Source organism: Phaethon aethereus (assembly GCF_964289735.1).
Source record: "Phaethon aethereus genome assembly, chromosome: 4".
NCBI classification, from domain to species: Eukaryota; Metazoa; Chordata; class Aves; order Phaethontiformes; family Phaethontidae; genus Phaethon; species Phaethon aethereus.
The window spans coordinates 65267361-65287627 of NC_138578.1; the positions used below are offsets into that span (position 1 = coordinate 65267361).

General features: G+C 43.5%; 1 protein-coding gene across 2 annotated transcripts in view; it reads left to right on the forward strand.

Annotated features, from left to right (window-relative positions):
* Window positions 1-970: 970 nt before the first annotated feature.
* PPARGC1A (PPARG coactivator 1 alpha) overlaps window positions 971-20267 on the forward strand; it is a gene marked incomplete at both ends in the record, with an annotated part of 170139 nt that continues 150842 nt past the window's right edge. For both annotated transcript variants that reach the window (XM_081999240.1, XM_081999241.1), the window contains one exon: window positions 971-1051. In XM_081999240.1, coding sequence (XP_081855366.1) covers window positions 971-1051 — 81 coding nt within the window. The remainder of the gene's footprint in view (window positions 1052-20267) is intronic.

Sequence of the window (20267 nt, forward strand, 5' to 3'; positions counted from 1 at the left end):
AGTAGCAGGACAGACTCTGTTTTGGTTGTTTTGGGGTTTTTTTTTTTAGTTTGGGAAAAAAAGCCAGATGATGTTTTAAAGAGCTGATGGGGAGACTCATCTGTCTCTCCGTGGGATGAAAGGTGGTGCTGCTAGGTTAAGGAGTGATGAAGAACATCATAAAGAAAGCCTGGCCGTGCTTAGGGTATGCGGCTGGCAGCTCTAGGTACGATGTATGGAGAGCAAGCTCAAGCAATTTTTTTTTTTTTAAATGTCTTACATGGGGACTAATTTTTTCTGGTTTGGGGTTGCAATACTTGTGTCCTGCTGAACCCATTTCTGCATTGCTGAACCTGAGCTCTGGAAGAGCTCAGCAGCGAGTATGGTAATGAGCCCATTTCTATCAAAATGGCCTGTATTATTATTCATGTTTATTGGCTGCAGAGCGGTTCAGGAAGCACTTTTCAAACAGATAGGCTGAAATATTTTCTTTTAAACAGACCCAGCAGCTATTTGTGTTTCCTTCACTTGAATCCATACCCCCGATGCAGTCTTAATTATAATGACAGCAACTGAGACAATTATTGTAATATGTGAAAAAAACACTTTTGGGAAAGGCGTATGAGAATACTTTGGGTAGTATGAGCAGTTCTGCTATACTTTACATCTAACTAGGGCTGTTCCACAGTGTCACCAACCCTCTGTCATTACCCTGCGAACTCCCTGGCTGCAGCGATGCATTTGCTGGACCAGCGGGAGTGTGTCAGACCGCAGTCACACTTCCCCAAACCTTTTCACGCGTGGATCCTTCGTGTCGACCCTTTCCTTCCCCCGCCTTCCCCTCTCCCCCCTCGCCTCCCCCCCACCCGTGGTGTGACATTTTCTTCATGACAGTCTGTCTCCGAACTGCACTTGCTGCTGCCTGGGTAAAGGCTTAGAAAGAGAGTGTAACAGCCGGTGGCCAATCGAGTTTGTGCAAGCTCCATCAGCTATGGATGAAACATCCACGAGAGAGAATAAGGACTTAGAAGAAAACTGGATAAAAGGGCTGCGACGGGAAGCTAGCTGGCAGGTTAGTGATACAAAGACGTGTGCTTGCAAGCGGATTAAATCTCAGCGCTAAAAATCTCTGAACTTTTTAACCTAAGCATAGGTGAAACATGTAGATTTATTTGTAGCAATGCCTGAGAGAATATTCCTGTGAGAGCAGCTATCATTGTCTTATTTTCTTGGAAAGAATAGTTGTGAGATTCCAAAGCCATCTATTCCAAATTGTAGGACGAGTAAGTAGTTTTATAAATCTGCAGGCATTACTAAATGTACACTTGCTTAATAAAGGTCCTTGCAATAACAAGTTGCAGGTGCATGCTGTAATATCAAAGGAAATACGTGGCTCGTGTCTGCATATATGCAAGTTTATACCATTAAATATAATACACCACCTGTCACCCTGTTACTTAATTGTGTCATAGTAAGTGTAACAAGGGGTTTCTTCTACCTTCTTTTAATGAGGCAACATCTTTAAACGCACAGTGCTTGTTTTCTTTATTATGCCGGACTCACAATAGATATATATGTGCGCAATTCAATCCAAAGGCAGGCAGTTTTCATTAAAGTGTGCAGAGCAATAATGTTTACATTATGCAGTACCTTTCTGGAGTTTGCAGAATTAGATACCGTTTCAGACCTGCTAAGCCCCACTGAGTGGTTGTGATTGCTCTTTACATTACATCCTAAGCACTGTCTATGCACTTTTTTCTGCTCTATTGCATTTTAATTAGTCAATCAACAATATTCAAGAGATGTGTCACCAAGTTATTTCTTTCTTTCCCCTTGCTGCTTCTTACAAGGGATTTAAAAAGATTATTATTAGTATTATTAGTATTATTATTATTTTGGTGATGCCATTATACAAAATTCAGATAAAGTGGCAATTTGATTTGTTCCTATCAGGTGAAGCTGCACAAGAGTCCCAGCTTGGTAGGAGTTACTGCAGCAGTTCAAATGCTACAAGGCATGCTCCCTTCTCCCAGAAGAATAGCTGGTTTAGTTTGGTCCCCTCCCCATAACTTTGCTCTAGAGAAGGAAATACAAGTCTCTCTTTAGAGGAGCGTGATACTCAGTGTAATACTGCTCGAGGCTTTTGTTGTAGTGCCTTTCTGATCATGTCTGTATCACTGATGAAATGAAATATGAAACGGGATGTCGTGAATGTAGAAGCCAAATGATGCCTCCTCTCCATGTCGCTGTGGAAGCAGGTGTGTGGAGAGGAGATGGTCGCTGTGCAGACACAGCCTGGGAGACCACCCCTGCCCCAAAGAACTGGGCTCCACAAGTGGGTGAAGGAGTGGAAGACCTGGAGGAGATGAGGGAAAGGCAGGAGGAGAGCACCTAGTGCTAGTGCAGCCATTCTGTACACCCACTAAGTGACCTGGAAATCTGATCTTCTGCTTCCCTGGTTTGTGCTGTTTCTGCCAGGTCAGATGAGTGAAGAACTGAGTTGGGAAAACATAGAAGCAATTTTCCTGTAGTACCTGGCTGGAAAACAAGCATGCCGTGGCAAGAATTAATTTCCAATCAGCAGCTTCTGTCTTCTTTTTGCGTGAAGTTAGTGGTGGTGGCACGGTGAGGGGAGAAGTCTCACGTGCTGTAGGTACCATACCTACAGCCCTGAGGTGGATGAAGGTGGGACCTTATCTCTGAGGAGACGGTGTGCCCTGGTACCTCTGCGTGTGTCCGCTACTGTTCTGCTCCTTCCCAGGCAGAAATGCGATCTCGATCAAATGGAAAACGGGGATGGCAGTTGTAGATGTTTTGCTGTGGGACTGCAACCCTGTTACAAGTGAGTGAGATTTTCAGAGAAGCCCCTGGGAAGGGGTTATCCAGTTCTCACTGGGATTGTAACTCATCCCATATTTCTTCACTCTGCAAGGTCTTCAGAAGTCCCAGGGTAGGGCAGAGCCTCAGTCTTGAAAGGAGCTGATTTAGAGTGAGCGCTGCAGAGCCAGAGCTCCTCTTCGGTTCTGTCTGCTGGGGAGCTCCAAGGTGATGGTGTACATCCTTTCTTCTTAAGTGGGCCAAGTTTTTTTAGCGCTAGGCCCTTATATCCATATTTAGTCTCCTAAATAAGTGTCCTGATTTTCCGAAGTGCTGAGTATCCTGGGAAGCCAACAGTCGTTTCAGTTTTCTTGGGCTCCAAAGTGCAAGACTTGTGCTTCAGGCTGCATGGCGGTGGGTACCTCTCCTGTGGTCCCCGGGGGAGGATGCAGGCTGTGGTGCTCGGCTGCAGCTGGAGGTTGTGACGGCTGGGAATTGCCTTTAGGAAGCAATTAATGCACCTGGGAGCTGCCACGCGGTCACAGACTCAGCTGCGTGCGGTCGGCGGGCTGAGGGACCTGCTGACCCGTGGGGGCACGCACAGAGCAGGAGAGCGGTGCCGTGTGGCAAAGGCGGCGGAGCGGCCAGTCACCGAGCCTCCCTCTCCTAGCGAGAGACGTGGCAATTCTGACTTCGCACTTCAAAAAATCAGGTCGCTTATTTAGCAGGCTAAATACAGGTTAAGCAGCCGAGCTTGAGCATCCTGCTTTAAAAATTCTGGCGATAGTCATCTCCTATCCTGCCTTTCAGCCAGCGCGCTTGTCATGCTGTGAGAGGTCTGCGCGGTAGCCCCGTGCACATGAATAAACATCAGCTTGCAAGTAAAAGAAGAAAGAAGCTTACAGTATTTCTTTCAAGGGGATATACAGTTTGGAAAACTGATTGCATCCTGTCTCCAAAAGGAGTCAGTTTTCTATTAAGTAAAAAAAAAAGGCAGTGCTAAAATTATAATCCTGGCTTTTATCACTTAGCTTTTAACTTTTTATCTTTTATTGTTCACCTCATCTCAGACTTTGCAGTAGTGGTCTATATCTATTTTTGATTTTTCATGGAGAAAGGTGGGCTTTCCTGCTTGTGTTAGCAGACCTTCAGAATAGGTTTTCAAAACCTCCTATAATCCCTTTTCCTGATGTTTCCTTGGGAACAGCTTCTGACATCCAACAGATCTATAGCTGTCACAGAGCTGGTGCACTTTTACCATAGGCCAGGCGCATATTTGGGTGACCGCAACTGTGCGGATAGACTAAAGGTTAAGAAATCTGTAAGGGTGTGGATGTCAATATTTAAAGAAAAAAGTCCTGCATATTTATAGAGACAAATGGATTTTCCTTCGCATTCACACATCCAGGGAAATTTGTGCTCTCAGAGATGCCAGAGTATCTCAGCTTGATTTAAAAGGGAATTTTTCTTCTGCAAATGGGAGCAAATGGTAATCCTAAATGTCCTGAGAAAGGAGCAGCGCACTGATCCCAGCAACTGATCGGAGCCGTGAATCCCTCTGCTGACATACTGAGATCCTGAAAGCCACAATTTTCTTCCTAACTGATGGCTCAGTCAGACTACGGCCCCAGTCTCAAGCTTACTTTAAGCTTTGTCCTTGATGTACTGTGTTACTGTATAGCCTAAAATACACTGCCTGTATTGCAGAGGGAGTGGTATGGAACAAGAAATGTTTAAGTCATTCCAGAATCATTTGGGATCTTTCATCAAGATAGGCATGCAGTTGATGAAGAATAGGCATTTTGTCAGAGCCTTCAGCAGTTTGATGATCTTCCTACAGAATAATACAAGCAGACATATCTTGCCATTTTCATTTAATTTTTAGTTCTCATATACATTTGTGGAGAGTGGGAGTAATTTGGCTGAAATGAGAGCTTATCAGGATTCAGTAAAGCTGGGAACACAGCAATACAGAATCACAGAATCACAGAATCACAGAATCACTAGGTTGGAAAGGACCTTTAAGATCATCGAGTCCAACCATTAATCCAGAACCACCATGTCCCCTAAACCATGTCCTGAAGCGCCACATCCACACGTTTTTTGAACACTTCCAGGGATGGCGACTCCACCACCTCCCTGGGCAGCCTGTTCCAATGCCTGACCACCCTCTCAGTGAAGAAATTTTTCCTAATATCCAATCTAAACCTCCCCTGGCGCAACTTGAGGCCATTTCCTCTTGTCCTATCACTAGTTACTTGGGAGAAGAGACCAACACCCTCATCGCCACAACCCCCTTTCAGGTAGTTGTAGAGAGCGATAAGGTCTCCCCTCAGCCTCCTCTTCTCCAGACTAAACAACCCCAGTTCCCTCAGCCGCTCCTCATAAGACATGTGCTCCAGACCCCTCACCAGCTTCGTTGCCCTTCTCTGGACACGCTCCAGCACCTCAACATCCTTCTTGTAGTGAGGGGCCCAAAACTGAACACAGTATTCAAGGTGCGGCCTCACCAGTGCCGAGTACAGGGGCACAATCACTTCCCTGCTCCTGCTGGCCACACTATTCCTGATACAGGCCAGGACGCTGTTGGCCTTCTTGGCCACCTGGGCACACTGCCGGCTCATATTCAGCCGGCTGTCAACCAGCACCCCCAGGTCCCTTTCCGCCGGGCTGCTCTCCAGCCACTCCTCCCCAAGCCTGTAGCATTGCATGGGGTTGTTGTGGCCAAAGTGCAGGACCCTGCACTTGGCCTTATTAAACCTCATACAGTTGGCCTCTGCCCATCGATCCAGCCTGTCCAGATCCCTCTGCAGAGCCCTCCTACCCTCCAGCAGATCAACACTCCCACTCAGCTTGGTGTCATCTGCAAACTTACTGAGGGAGCACTCGATTCCCTCATCCAGATCATCTATAAAGATATTGAACAAGACTGGTCCCAGAACCGAGCCCTGGGGAACACCACTCGTGACCGGCCGCCAGCCGGATTTAACGCCATTCACCACAACTCTCTGGGCTCGGCCATCCAGCCAGTTCCTCACCCAGCGAAGAGTAAACCCGTCTAAGCCTCGAGCCGCCAGTTTCTCCAGGAGAATGCTGTGGGAGACGCTGTCAAAGGCTTTACTAAAGTCCAGGTAGACAACGTCCACAGCCTTTACACCATACCTGGTGTAAAGTGCAAGAAACACAATAATCTATCTTCTCCTTTTACAGTATGGTCCTGATGAATTAATACAAATCGGAAGAGAACACTGGGTAGTCACTATATGTATGTGAATTATATGTGTGGGCACGTGCATGTCAGCGTGTTTTCAGATCTTCAAGGTATTACAGTGCTGAAAATCAGATGTTTTGGAAAAGGAGATTTAGAAATGCCTGCCTGAAATAGTATGTAAAATTTTCATGCTATTTCCTTTTCTGTCTAGAGTAGCCATTCTTAAACCTTGTAAAATTTCCAGTTCCTAATTTAGTAAGTATTTAGCTTTCTCATATCTACTAAAACAATGCAAAATTTTAAGCTCAAAATTTTGGGGTTTTGTTCTTTCCTCTTTTCACAAGGACATGAATACCATTCTATGATGATGGAAACATGAGCGAAAAAACCTGAAGACTCACATTTTTTATGTTAAGTTTTTCAGTGATTAGAGTGCTGATGGCACTGTTGTTCTATGTTGGTGATAGGCAAAACAGGGCTATTAAACACATTGTGATCCAGGCATGGCATATAATCTACTACTTCTTGTATTATTCCACCAGTCTTGCTTGTGTTCCTCCACGATACTGGATGTGAAAATACCAGAAAATTTTACTTTGTTGCCCAAAGTGTGCATGATTCAGGTGTAGTATATCCAATAGCACCCTTGCTCGGTGTTTGCTGTGAACACTCATTTCCTTCAAATAGTGAAGTTGATGAAGTTTTATTCTTTTCTCTTTTTTTTTTAATAGGGGAGGAACAGTCACAATTCAGTTATCCTAGACTGATAACTTCTGAAACTCTTTATTTTTTATTGTTCCCCCGAGTATTGTATTTTCAAGACAATCATCATAAAATATCTATTGCTGGATTCATTTTTAACGTTACAAACATATTTTGTTGCCAATTTCAATATTTATGGTACGGTGCAAGGTCCATGGCTGCAGGACCCGATGGCCATGTAGCAAGTTTCCCAGGCATGAGTTGGCTGGCTGGACCTCCAGCCCCTGGGGTACTATGGGTGCCCTCAAAGCAAATCCTGGAGGCTTCACAAAATGATCGGCAACTGAGCAGGGGCATGTCGGACCTGGAAATTCTTTATTGGTTCTGCCTACAGTTGCTGTTTTGATCATTGTTTTATTTGATTTTGTATATTTGACACATATGCATAGTGCTTCAAAGTGTCATACTAACATAGGAAGCTGTTATCTAGGAGTATTCAGGAGAAAATGCAGCTTATTCGTAGAGTCGAGACTGTTAATGCAGTGCAGTTATGTCATGGGGTTGTTAGACTCCGGCACTGGAGTTTGGCCATCTGTGATGTTATCTGGGCACTTTCTGACCTTTGCTCAACTTGCCACGTTAGACGGAGCGCCATTTGGCACTGGCGTTTGGGAGGGACGGATGTGTTGGTCCCTATTCCGAGTGCTGGCAATGATTAGTCCATCCTCAGGTTTGTGGGGTAGGCCATGTGCCCCGAGGGCCAAATGATTTACCTTATTTTCATCACACCCGAGGAAATGATCTCTCCTTGATACTCCTCATCAAGTGCAGTGGAGACAAGACGGTGTCAGTCCTTCTGAAAGCCGGGATCAGGCACATAGCAGTGAGAAAAGAGACATAGATGCACTGGGATAGTACGAGGTGTCTTTTTGATAATAAAATACCTAATTAGTGTAAAGTGAAATAGGACCGACGTGTGATATTGTATGGGCTGTAGTTCTAGAAATCAAACGCCTTAAGACTAAACCGAGGGAGAAGTTCTACCAGCCTCGGCTGTTTAGTACCCTGTGAAATGCACTGTGCATGCTGTGCTTAGCTTGCTGCCGCTCAGTACTTTCAGCCTGTTCATAACCGTTCACAGCACTTAAGATCTAAGGGTACACTCATCCTTTGATAGGACAAGGTCAATTATTCTCAATTTATTGCTAGTACCAAAGTGTTTATGCTGTTTTATTTATAAGCTGGGTTTATGCTTTTCTAACATTAAAGAGATTTGATAGTAAAAAAGGGCATATCATTTGAAGATTACTTGTTCTGTGACATATTTCTATTTAAAAATGTGCATGTGTGTATTCATATAAATGATATAAACCCTATCTTTTGATTTTCCCAGGACACCTCTTAGCTTCTTTTTAACCTGATAAGTGAATGTTGTGCTATCCAGAGTTACGTATGTGAAGTGTACTGATGTGTGGATGTCTGGGTCTGAGAATAACGTTATTTAACTAGCCACCTGACCAGGTAATTTGGTTTGGTCTTATGGTCATTCAGGCTTTGTGTTTGTCCACTACACTACTAGGACGAGCACCCAAAGCCACCTTTAATGCTTTCATACTTCAATACCAGTACTGTTCTGGCACTATCTATAGATGGGTGGCTCTGTTTCTGCAAAGCCTGGGGAGGCAGGAGTAAGTTCATCCCTGTGTGATGAACCACCTAAGCCTGTGCCTAAGAGAAGCCTGTGTTAACTATCTGGCCTGATAAAAATAGAGTAAAGCAGGGCAGGGCAGAGCAGAGCAGAGTAGGCTAGACTATTTCAGTTGGAAGGGACCTACAACGATCATCTAGTCCAATTGCCTGACCACTTCAGGGCCGACCAAAAGCTAAAGCATGTTGTCAAGGACACTGTCCAAATGCCTCTCAAACATTGACAAGCTTGGGGCATTGCCCGCCTCTCTAGGAAGCCTGTTACAGTGTTTGACCACCCTCTTGGTAAAGAAATGCTTCCTAATACCCAGTCTAACCCTCCCCTGGAAAAAATCAAGTAACGTTTTTGACTGTGCTGTTTGAATTACTTCTCCTCTTCTATTTATTATTCTCTCAAAATCTTTAAGGAAACATCTGTATAAAGAACGTATTTCTCAGACATAAACATTTTACATTTAAACCATATTTACTAATTCATATGAAAGTGCTGGTTGCCATCATGTACTCACCTCTCTGGTGTTATCACAGTTTAAATGTTCCCTGAAGGCTTTGCACTAAGACTGGTGTGCTTTGTGTCAAACTCAGGGCAATTATATTCCAGCTTTGGAGGTAGGTAGTTGTTGCCTTAAAAGAAATGTTCACCTCCCTCTTCCCAGGTTATCCCAGGCAGAGTTTAGCCTGTTTATGTCTCTTTGCTAATTTAGCCCCTTACTTGCATAGAAAATTAGTGCCGGCCATGCTTGAAAGAGGTGGACAAATCATTTTCAAAAGAAAAAAAAATTTTTAGTTGTGTGACTGGTCTTTAAAATATGTTCCAGCATATTTCAGGTGGGGATATGTGGCCAGCACACAGCTCAGAGTTCATGAAACTTCTGGAATTCATGCATGTTCTTACAAAAAAGTGCTGTTTGTTTGTTTGTTTTTTTAATAGTTCTGACTGATGAATCATATGTCTCTCTCGATCCTATCTCCCATCCGTGTATGGCATGGAATTCAGCATTAGTCTTGCTATGGCTGTTGGCTCATCCTTTCTGTTTTGCTGGGGAATTGTCACATGCCCCGAATCTCACTCTGAGCTGGGAAGGAGAGGAGTTGGTCAGCAAGGCACCGCTGGACATGTCATCCTTCCAGCAGATGCCAGTGTGCCACCGTTGGCTGCACTCCCCAGCCCCCATCCACCCCTGGGGCTGGGGCTCCGGGAGGCCAATGCCACCCAGCACGGCTCAGCCACCACCAAAGTGAGAAGTAGCTAGGGACCCCTCCAGAGGCCTCCACTTCATCCTTCCTTCTCCCCACCCACCTTTTGTCAGATACTAGAAAACTGTAAACTTGGCTTTTCTGGTTCTCAGAAGAATCCTCTTTTCCAGTGCTACTGGAATTAGGGGTAGTCATCGACTGACACCAGAAATGACATGACTAAGCAATCGTGTCCTACTCAGCCCTTGGTCTTCAACAGGAATGCTGCACAGTGGTTGTACATGAGCTGTTGTAGAGTTCCTTGATGGCTTTAATTGGAGGACAGAAGGCCTTCAACCTTTTAAATAGCTGACAGAAGGATCTATTCTCAAACCCTTCCCTCTAGCTAAACCTGGGATGTGTCAACCCCATCTCCAGGACACAAACAGTGCTGTACTTCTGACCTTTTACCATATGATCTGCTCTGCTTTGTCCTAACCTGGTTTTCTGCAAAATGAGCGAGATTTTGCTTCTTGGCAAAATAACTATAGAGAGCTGGAAAATCCAAATGAGCTGATACATCTTTTGTTAGAGCTTTTTATTACTGAGCAATTTTTTTTTTTTTTAATGGTTATAATGTAGGCACAGTTGTATATTGTATCTGTTTGCTCTTTATGGTAAAGTCAGCAAATAGTACATCTTTTTCTATCTTGATTTAGAATTCACTCCAAAGTAATGTAGTGAAGGAGGTGATACTTCATACTCCATGTTTTGATTTTTTAATAGGAAATTAAAAATATTTGGGAAACTGATTTTTCAACTAATAACGTGAATTATAGGAGCTGATAAATGTGAGATTAATAGCTAAGAAAGCAGTCATTTCAGATGGATAATTTAGACTTTTATCATTTATTAATCATAAAAAGTAAACCTGCTGTATAACTAATTTTAGTTTTATCGAGAAGATGAATTGTTCCAGCTAATGAATGTATAGATATTCTATGCCAAAGGCATTCGTAGGAATCTGTTAATCATTTAACTGTGTCATGGCATATGCTTTGTCTTCATAAACCAATTAAAACACATAACTTCCTCCACTGAAATGCGTGTTGGTCTTCAGTGCCCACAGCAAATTAGAACAGCATTTGTCTTAAAATACGCTTCAGTATTGCAGATACAAAAATTTAATGGGGATGGTGTCTCCAGGTGGGGAGCGTTGCTGGGCTGCCTTGTGAAGGTACAAATACCGGTCATGTGTGCTAAGTGGAGGGCTTGTGAATGGTCTCACCCTGATCAGCTGGGAGCACTTTCCTGCTTCGGTTGAAGCATGGGCATAAACATGTGAAAATGTGGCTTAAATCCAGAACTGTCTTGATGAAGAAAGCCCTTGGCAGTGGTAAACCTCAGTGGTTATTTAGGACAGTTCAAGGAGATCAACTGAGACCTGGGGATGGTTGTGGCAGATTTCAAGAGAGATGTAACTTCTTATTTTTGGGGGGAGGACTGTAGCAATGGGAAGACAGGCACTTTGTTGGAAGTTGTTCGTGGTGCAGGGCTGCACGCCCCTGGGCCGTGCTGAAGCAGGTTGGAAGGGGCACTCTGAAGGTCTGTTTTTCCTGAAAATACAGGAGGCAGTTTTCAGCATTTTGGCCTGTTTCATGCCTATCCTCATGAAAGATTTGGTTTATTCTTTGCCACATTCAAGAAGAGTCATCGCTTTTCTCCTGATTTCACAGAGCCTGTGATGGCTGTTCTGCAGACTCTTCCTCTCCGACAGCACAGCAACATCTCACCGTCTCGCCTCCGTCCTCGCAGCCTGGGCTCCCTCAGAGGGCACATCACGGCGCGTGGGGCGAGCAGCAGCCTGTGGGAGAGAGGTGGTCTCTAATGAAAGTGCTGATGCACTGCTGAGAATCCCAGAATGGTTTGGGTTGGAAGGGACCTTTAAAGAACATCCAGTCCAACCCCCTGCTGTGGTCAGGGACACCCTCCACTAGACTAGGTTGCTTGAAGCTCCATCCAACCTGGCTTTGAACACTTCCAATGATGGGGCATCCACAACTTCTCTGGGCAACGTGTTCCGGTGTCTCACCACTCTCCTCATAAAAAATTTCTTCCTTCTGTTCAACCTAAATCTACCCTCTTCTAATTTAACTACGTTAGTTTTGTCAGACCTGCTTCCTTCAGCTGTGCAGAGCATCCTGCTTTCACAGGGCTGCTGCCGTGACATCCAGCGTGATTTCTGCACAGTCTAACCTGGGTTTTCGCTGTGCCTCAAGTCCCTCCATGCCAAATGGAGCTCCCCCCTTCCCACCCCTTACTTGTCTGTCTGATATATTTAGGACGATCTCTTTTCCATTTAAAATCTTAGAGACGGGGACTATCTGTTATGTTAGACTTGTGTAAGAAATTACCTCACTTGGATGTACTCTTGGTAAGGGTTTAAGAGATGTTGCTGTAATACAAATAACAGTGCTGATGGCTGCTGGAGATTTTCCTGGGGATGGCATATGCAGTTGAACCAAAGTTAGAGGTTAGAGGCTAGTAATTGCACTCATGGCTGTTTTTAGTCCATTCTAGAAGAGACACAGAATTTTTTAAAATAGATTTTTATATTTAAGGAAATTACAGCTTTCTGGAAAAACTTCAGAGCTCTGAGGAAAAAAAAAAAGAGAGGCAAGAGGGTGTTTAAATTTGGGGGCTGGATTTCTATATTCTGGTCATTCAAAGCTGTTTGTTTTGTCTCCTTTCTTCCTCCCAGTGAGGTGAATAAAAGAAAAGTGTGAATGAGTTTAGTTTTTTTTCACAGCATTGTTGTAATGTCAAAGCAAATACAAATAGAGACAGACAGGAAGCCAAGGATGGAGAAAGCGAAAGACAGCAGACAGTCAAATAACGAGTTGTAGCTAATCCAACTCTAAAACACATTTTGTTTGGCTGATTAACAACATATATGTTGCTGTACCACCTATACTGTGTTATTTTATTTATATCTTTAATACGTTATCTGTAGGAGACATTATGGGTGAAGCACTGTTGCTAAAAGAGAAGGAAAAATTATAGTTATTGCTATAATAAACAGCTTGAGAATATCTTTTTAAGAAGATTGCAGTAATACAAAAGGAAATAGCATTAGATTGCAACATCAATTATTTAGAACAACATCGTTATATTCATTTTTTACCCTATTTCTTTTCTCAGAGATAAAGTTCAGTCTTTCCAGCGTCAGGTTTCTGAAGCCACGAAATGCCTGCATGGGTCAAAAGTCCGTAGCTTTCTGATGAACCAGGTCTTGAGACTAAGTGGGAGCGTGTCCTTGAGTGGATGAGGCGGAGGTTCTCCAAAAGTGGAGGCAAAGAGGTGCCTGAGCCCTCCCAGCATCGCTCTCGCACAGCTCGTGCAGCTATAGCTCTGCTCTATGGGAGAGGTGCCAGTGGCCTTAGGTTTTCTGGGACTTTGAGGAAAATAGTAATTTTAGGCCATCTTGCCCTAGTTTTAGCAGGCTTCTGGGAATAAAAAAGGGAAAATGGATCTTTGTAAAGACTTAAAGAATGTTGCTGAGAGGGAGGGGGTGAAATCAGGTCCTTATGGAGCACTGAACCTGGTTTATAAATGGAGTGAGGAAATGTAAGTCATTGTGCACTTCTAAATTTGGGGCTTTTGTATGGATATTACTTACTTAACTGAAGACAGAAACCTTCCCTGAAAAAGAAAACGCAATTGTGCCAGGCAGGTAGGATCGCATGGGTTTCGTTAGACACGAAGGTGAAGGCAAGAAGTAATCAAAAGAAGGAAAACATTTTCTTTTTTTTTCCCCCTTTCTTTTTAATCCGGTCCACATGTAAGAATTACTTCATGAAATAAAGCAAGGACATACTAGTAAGCATGCGGGTTGAGAACTCACACTTCTTCCTTACATTAATGTTTGGAAACAATGCGATGAACAACCCACTCAACAATAGTTTTCTCAGTGCAAGTAAAATGTTCAGTGGCACAAATCTCATAAAAATAAACGATATTTTATATAAATGCTGAGTGAATACACATAAGCTGTGAATACAGTTAGGATAGCTGCCACTGCTTAAAGGTCAGTAAAGCATAGCATTAAACGGCACATTTTGTGCTCCCAGACACGTAACCCATGATAAATTTTATGCTGTACATTTCTGAAATATCTACAGACACATTTTCTTCAATAATTCAAAATCCTTTAAAAGTGCTTTTTTTTCCCCTTTTGGCAATCAATAATAGGACGTAGTGTCTATAACTGGTACTGGACTTCCATGATCAGTTTAACTGGAGGACAGATGATGTTAAACTCCCATGGCAGCTGACCTGTCCCCAAGCCCACCCTTCCAGCTAAACTCACAACATGCAAGCCTGGTCCACAGGATACGTGCTGAACCTTTAGCCTCGTGCTCGGACCATTTTGTCCGAGAGAGTGTTTTATTTTTATTTTTTGTCTCCCTTTGCAAGGTGATGGGTTTCTAAGACAAACACAGGAGGACTCAGATGCATATTAGTACAAGATATTTAGTGGGAAATGTCATCCCTACGACACGACTTTTTCCTGCTTCTGTTTGCTAGTGTAAAGTCAGCAGAAGTAAATTAGCTGGCAGATTTCAATGGAGACTGTTACCGGTGTCCTCTGCCAGATAGCGTGCGGAGTGCCAAATTAGAATTGATTTCTCAATAAAATTGAGTTCAGCCTCCTCAACATAATCTAAGACAGAATGACAAAATCTCTCACGCTCACTTTTTAATTTTATTATTTTCGGTCAGTTTTGTTCTTGGATATTTTTGCTGCCCTAATTGCTTGTTATTATCTTCTTCCTCGAATCTTTTCCCTTGTCCAGGACAACAAAACCTCAACTGTTTTTATAAGCGATTCAGGAGTAAAGTAAAAGGGAAAGGACGTCTTCGCATCACCTCCCTCGCCCCTCCTCGCACTCTTAAGACTCTTCTGGCAGCAGAGCCAGGAGCGCAAGTTCCCTCTCCGTGCTGTGACTCAGAGGCTGAGAGCACAACAAGCTGTTTACAGTCCCATCCTCATTTCTCCTTCCCACTCACAGCACGCTGCTCTGGGAACCACCAACCAACCTAATTAAAACAAATTTTTCCTATTGCGGGAGTAATTCCCCAAATGCTCGCCTCGCCAGAATCATGCTGTGTCTGCTCAGTTCGCTACCTCCATCCAGCTCCTGAAGAGGCTCATCTTGCTGTAAAGAAAATCAATGCCTTCTAATGTGGCCTTAATTCTTAAATTCAGCAAATTTATCACACATACTTCAAGGGAACATCATGTAATATATGGAGGTGAAAAAATATCTTATTTTTAAAAGATGTGTGTAGTAAGTGACTTCTGAAACATTAGCAAAGCCAGTTACATGACCGGGTAAGAGCTATTCAGAATTAAATAAAGCAGGATTTTAAGTGGGGAGGCGCAGGTGGAAACACAAGATGGCAGCACTGGAAGCACCGCAAAAGATCTGGAAGTGTAACCACCACCTGGAATTTGCTGGCTTGATTTCTATCGCGGACAAAGCATTACACCCAGTCGTTACGCCTAGCCTTACAGGCTTGCAAGGACAGCAAGATTTCAAGGTATCATGACAACTGTCCTCTTTCTTCAATGACTGGCACCTATTTCTCACCCCACGTGAACTCCAAGAGCAGAGGTCAGTGAGGTTGGACAGCTGCGGGTGTTCATATCAGTCTTCCAGAGCACTGAAATCTTCCATCTCTCAGCTCATTTTCTGGAAATCAAAATGTAACATGGCTTCTGAAAGCACCCCTGGTGCTATAGGAGACACCTGTGTTTGAAAGTGGTCATCTGGTGTCACTTGTGGGCCTGTAGTTTCTAGGGTTAAAAGGCATATGTTTATGCTAACCCTGTTTTAGCAAAGATGGAGTTTCTGAGGAGTGCTGAGCAATGTGGTAGTCAGTGGCATTCCTCAAGATATTCCTTTTTTCAGCTATTCAGCTTTTCAGCTTTTTTTCTCCGCCTTCTAGTTCTACCACTTTCTAGCTGTCTCCTTCCACCGGGATGCCTGGACCAGCCACCTTTACATTCCCTCTTTTGCCCAGTTTTGGAGAGCTTCATGCATATTCTCCCTGGCTGTCGGAGTGAAAACATGGCTCCAGACCTTATTTTTTTTTCTTTTTCCATGTGAGATTGGTAGTTTTTTGAGTATTCAGTGTCCTTTCTGTTCTTTAATTCTCCAGACCAATACTGGTATGTAGCTGTCTCCCATGCTAGGCTGTCCTTTCTTTCTCCCTTTCCGTCTTCACTTGCTGTGGCTCTAGGTCTCGCTGTTCCCCCCTGTATTCTGCTTATTTCTCTCTCTGCATAACCACACCTAGAGTATAAATCCTGCTTTACAGATGTTTACTTCTAGATCATTGAAAGAACTGGGAGTACACAACACTTACTGCTACAGTATTACTTATTTGTGAAACTGAGGTTTTTCTAGTACGAGCCAGAAATTAACTTTGTTGACATCACGTGGTGCAACGTAGGTATCAAGTCATCAAGCGGTTGCCAAAACCTACGGAGAGAGTAAATGCTTGGGTTATGAGGTTTCAGGCATCTGAGAGCACTGGCAAACGCTGGACCATATGCTTAATTTTAAGCACGTAAGCAATCCACTGGAGATGGGTTGGACTAGTAATACACTTAATCTTCATCACATTTGTAACTACCCATAGGTTGGTGGAGCATCGGAGTTGCTGGCACTCCCAACGCAAAAGCTGTGATAGAGTAGGAAGCAGGATAACTGAACTATTGACTAACTAAATGAAAGACTTTTCAGCTGTTTCCAGCTGCAGAATATGGAAGTGAGAATTTCATTCAAAGGGGTGGTTGTCTCTTTGGAGTGCATACGGTGGATCATGTGGGTGACGGCTGTGTTTTCCAGGGTTGGTGCTGCTCATGAACAAGATGATCATCTCAGGTGAAAAGGCTGAGATGTAAGAGTCCTCCTCCACCTCTGGAAGATCCTGTAGCAGACTTTTTATGCTCCCAAGCTCCTAATTGTTACGTTTTGTCCAAGATCTCCCTTAATTGCTTTAGTCAAAGGCTAGGAAGCGTTGCTGTAGTGTATCCATTAGCAGGCTCAGAGAGAGGTCTGCTCATCCCAATGGATTTGGTCCTGAGATCTCTCTCCTGAATACCAGCACAAGTTTGAGACTTGCCCTGCTTTCATTCTTTCCTCTTTGGCTGGAGAGAATAAATGGATTAACTAACACTTTTGAGAGAAGTCTTCCTGGCAGTTGTTGAGTCTCAAAATGTTGATTCTCAAGGCTGTCATCACAAGGGAGTTAGGACTATCTTTTGCCAGCAGGTTGAAATTACCCACTGTGTTTATTGTATCAAAAAAAGAGAAGGAAAAAGAACAAAAAAAAAAAAATCAGGAGAACAGGGATTTGTAAAGGTGGGTTTTGGTGACTGAGAGCTTATCCCATAGAGAGCGTATAGTGGGATGTGTAGGGTACAGCAGCAGAAAAAATGAGAAGTGCTAGGTCATCCTGTCCTCTTCACAGACATATGCATATCCCCTTGGTAGCGCAGGTTTATTTGCAGGAATGCTTTGTCCCTGAGTCACGCTGGTTGGGGAGAGGCTGTTACATATGCAAAAAGAAAAAGAAAATATACTTGGGTGCTTTATCTTCTAGAATTTTCACTGTTTCCCCAAATTAGCTATTTCTGGTGAGTAGGTTTGAACATGTCAAGCAGTATATACACTATGTGCTAAGCATTATTATTATTTAGTGTTTTATTTACTGTTAATGTATTTTTTAGTAAGCATTGGGACTTTCAACCCTTCCTTTGGGAAGCTATTGTATATTCTCACAGATTTCACTGTCAGAGTTTTTACTGATAGCTTATATTTTCCCTTCCTTAATTGCTGCCTGTTACTTCTTTTTGTGTCCTCTTGTACCTAATTATAAATGTTACAACATCAATTTAGGAAAAATATCAGGGGAGGTTTCACAAGGGTCAGTGCTGATCACAATATTGTTTAATACTTTCCTAAACAATATATACAGAGCAATACAATTTGCAGATGATGCCATATTAAGAGGGATCATAAACACAGTGGAAGGCAGAGAGAGAGAGATAACAAAAGGATATTGAGAGTTTAAAGAACTGTGCAAAAATTAACAAGATGAGATTTAATTTAGATAAAATACAAGGTCATACACTATGGGAGAAAAATACCAACTACAAAATGGAAGATGCTGCTTAGAAAACAGCAATAATGGTGATATATTTTACATTTATGTAGCTTCTTTCATCTTACAGAGTCCCGAAGAGCTTTACAAATTAAATAAATTAATATAGAAACTACACATAAGGATTATTTTATTCTCCACGGAGACACCTCCTGCGTTGGTGCAGAATATGACAGCTATTCAACTGAACTCTGCAGTGGTGTGCAACAGTTCAGGACAAAATATTACAGGTCCCCTTGAAATGGCAGTAAAAGTTAACGGAAGCCAGCATTTGTGCAGCAGGGCACTGCTTAAAACTGATCCTCTGATGAAAACTGCCAGAACACTTTTTTTTTTTTTAAGGTGCAGATGATCAAGATCTCAGTTCTACATCTGTCTTTACCTTTACTGCAGTAATGCAGAGATGAGCCCACTGACTCACGGTAGACACTGACTGCATGGGAGCTCATTGTTTGAGACAGTCAGGAAAAGAGCTGTGGTTTTTTTTGGTTTTTTTTTTAATGGAATAGACAAATATATATGAACTATCTATTAAAAATTATAGGTAACAATATCTGTAGTTATTTGAGGGCTATTAACTTTTGCATGGACAGGGAAATTTAACTGGAAGGTGTATAAAATCGATGATGGGAAAGGAAGACATGCCATGCTGAATCGATGGTTGTGGGGCTGACCAAAAGGGAGAGAGAAAGAAAATAGAAGGCCTAAATGAGGACCATGTGGAAGGACAAGATGGGACAGGATAAGTAACACTGGAAAGGCAATGGCATGGAAAAAGCTAGGGTCAGTTTCCATAACACCTCTGATGTTGCCCACCATGTCTACATTCTTTGGTGAATATACTTTAAATGGTGGTATTTCAGAAGGGCACAGCAGAATTGGGGGAGGATACGGGTCTTTATTTGTTTTCCCTGTCCTGCTAAGTCTAGGCAGTATTATGAGGGTGGACACAGGGTTTGAATTTACTCATCTATAGATGTATATGTGTCTCATGATGGAGGCACATCACAGGTTGTGTATAGCGGCATCTAAGGTGCCTCTTTAGAAGCCGATGCAATGTTATTTTCTGAAGGTCCTGCTTCATCACGGTGTGGCCAGCGGCACGGTGTACCCGATGTGATGGAGGGGTCTGCACTCTCCGTGCTTGCCAGCCCTCAGACTTTGTGCTAAGGGGATGCCCAGGGGGACGGATGCGTAGGAGCGTGCGACCTGGAGGTGGCTGGTGCGTGCAGCGTGCTCATCCTGCTCTCTGGGGAACCAGAAGTTTTTGCAATATCCAGGTTTGATACCCCTGATGCAAACTCCATAAACCCAGGTCATTCCCCAGGTGTGAACGGGTCACATGTGTCTTACCAAACGTATGGGTGTCTAATTAACAATGACTCAGAGCCATTCCAGGCATCACTTTAAAGCATCATTTGCCCTACCTGGAGGGCTTTTCTGTTAGCAACGGTCGGTGTGTGCTTTGTGCGTGTCCCTCTGAATATGGGTTTAGTGCTTTTACCCGCTGGGCCAAACTGAGAGTTCATTTATCAGATTTGCCTCTCTGCTTTATTGCTCTCTGCAATGGCACATGGTAACATGTGGCTAAAATCTAGAGAACTTAGAAAGGGAAATCTTCTGAGAATATTTTGCAGTACCTGTTTGAATCTGGGCGTCCTGAATCTGCTGGTTTGGGTTTTTCTTCTCTGGTCACAAACAAAAAAGAAGTAGAATTTGTTCTCTTCCTTATCTCCCACCCCCTTAATATTTTCTGTGCTCAGTGGATGAGGGGAAGGTCCTACACTCATTTGACTACTTCGAGGTCCAGCTAAGTGCTTGGATGTGTAACTGTCTGTCCCATGTCACCATGGAGAGTGAATTTAGGTTGACATCTCAATTTTGGAGTTTTTTACATTTGGATTCCAGTAGTTGCTTCATATTTTGCGGTGAGCATCACTAGTGTGACCTGTTACATAGGGCCAACCGCTACCACAGGCTTACCTAGAGGGTGGAACTCCGTGGGCCTGATTGTCCATCAGCCTGCCCCTTGTGTGTCTGCGCAACAGCTGTGCAAAATGCCACCATTGTTCTTCGGCAGCAGTTTCATGTCCGTTTTGCACAGGGATTAGTGACTATAGAGGATGCAAGCCGGTGGAAAATTCACCTTATGTTCTGTGCTCCATCTTAACGGAGGCAAGAACGAGCACCCTCGTGGTCTGTTGATTGTAAATCTCCTACTTTTAGATGAGCTAAGGAGCCTTCCCATGGCTAAGCTAGTGTGAATCACACTAAGCTTACCTCAGCTAACATAAACTCCCTTTTTCCTTCTGACGACAGCCCTTGTCCTTCCGTGGGGCTGGACGTGTGGCTGTGTGCAGTTTCACGGCATCCCCGTGCCGCTGGGCTCTTGGGAAAATTGCGCTTTGGGATTACTGCTCCCAGCCAGCACAGGGATGCT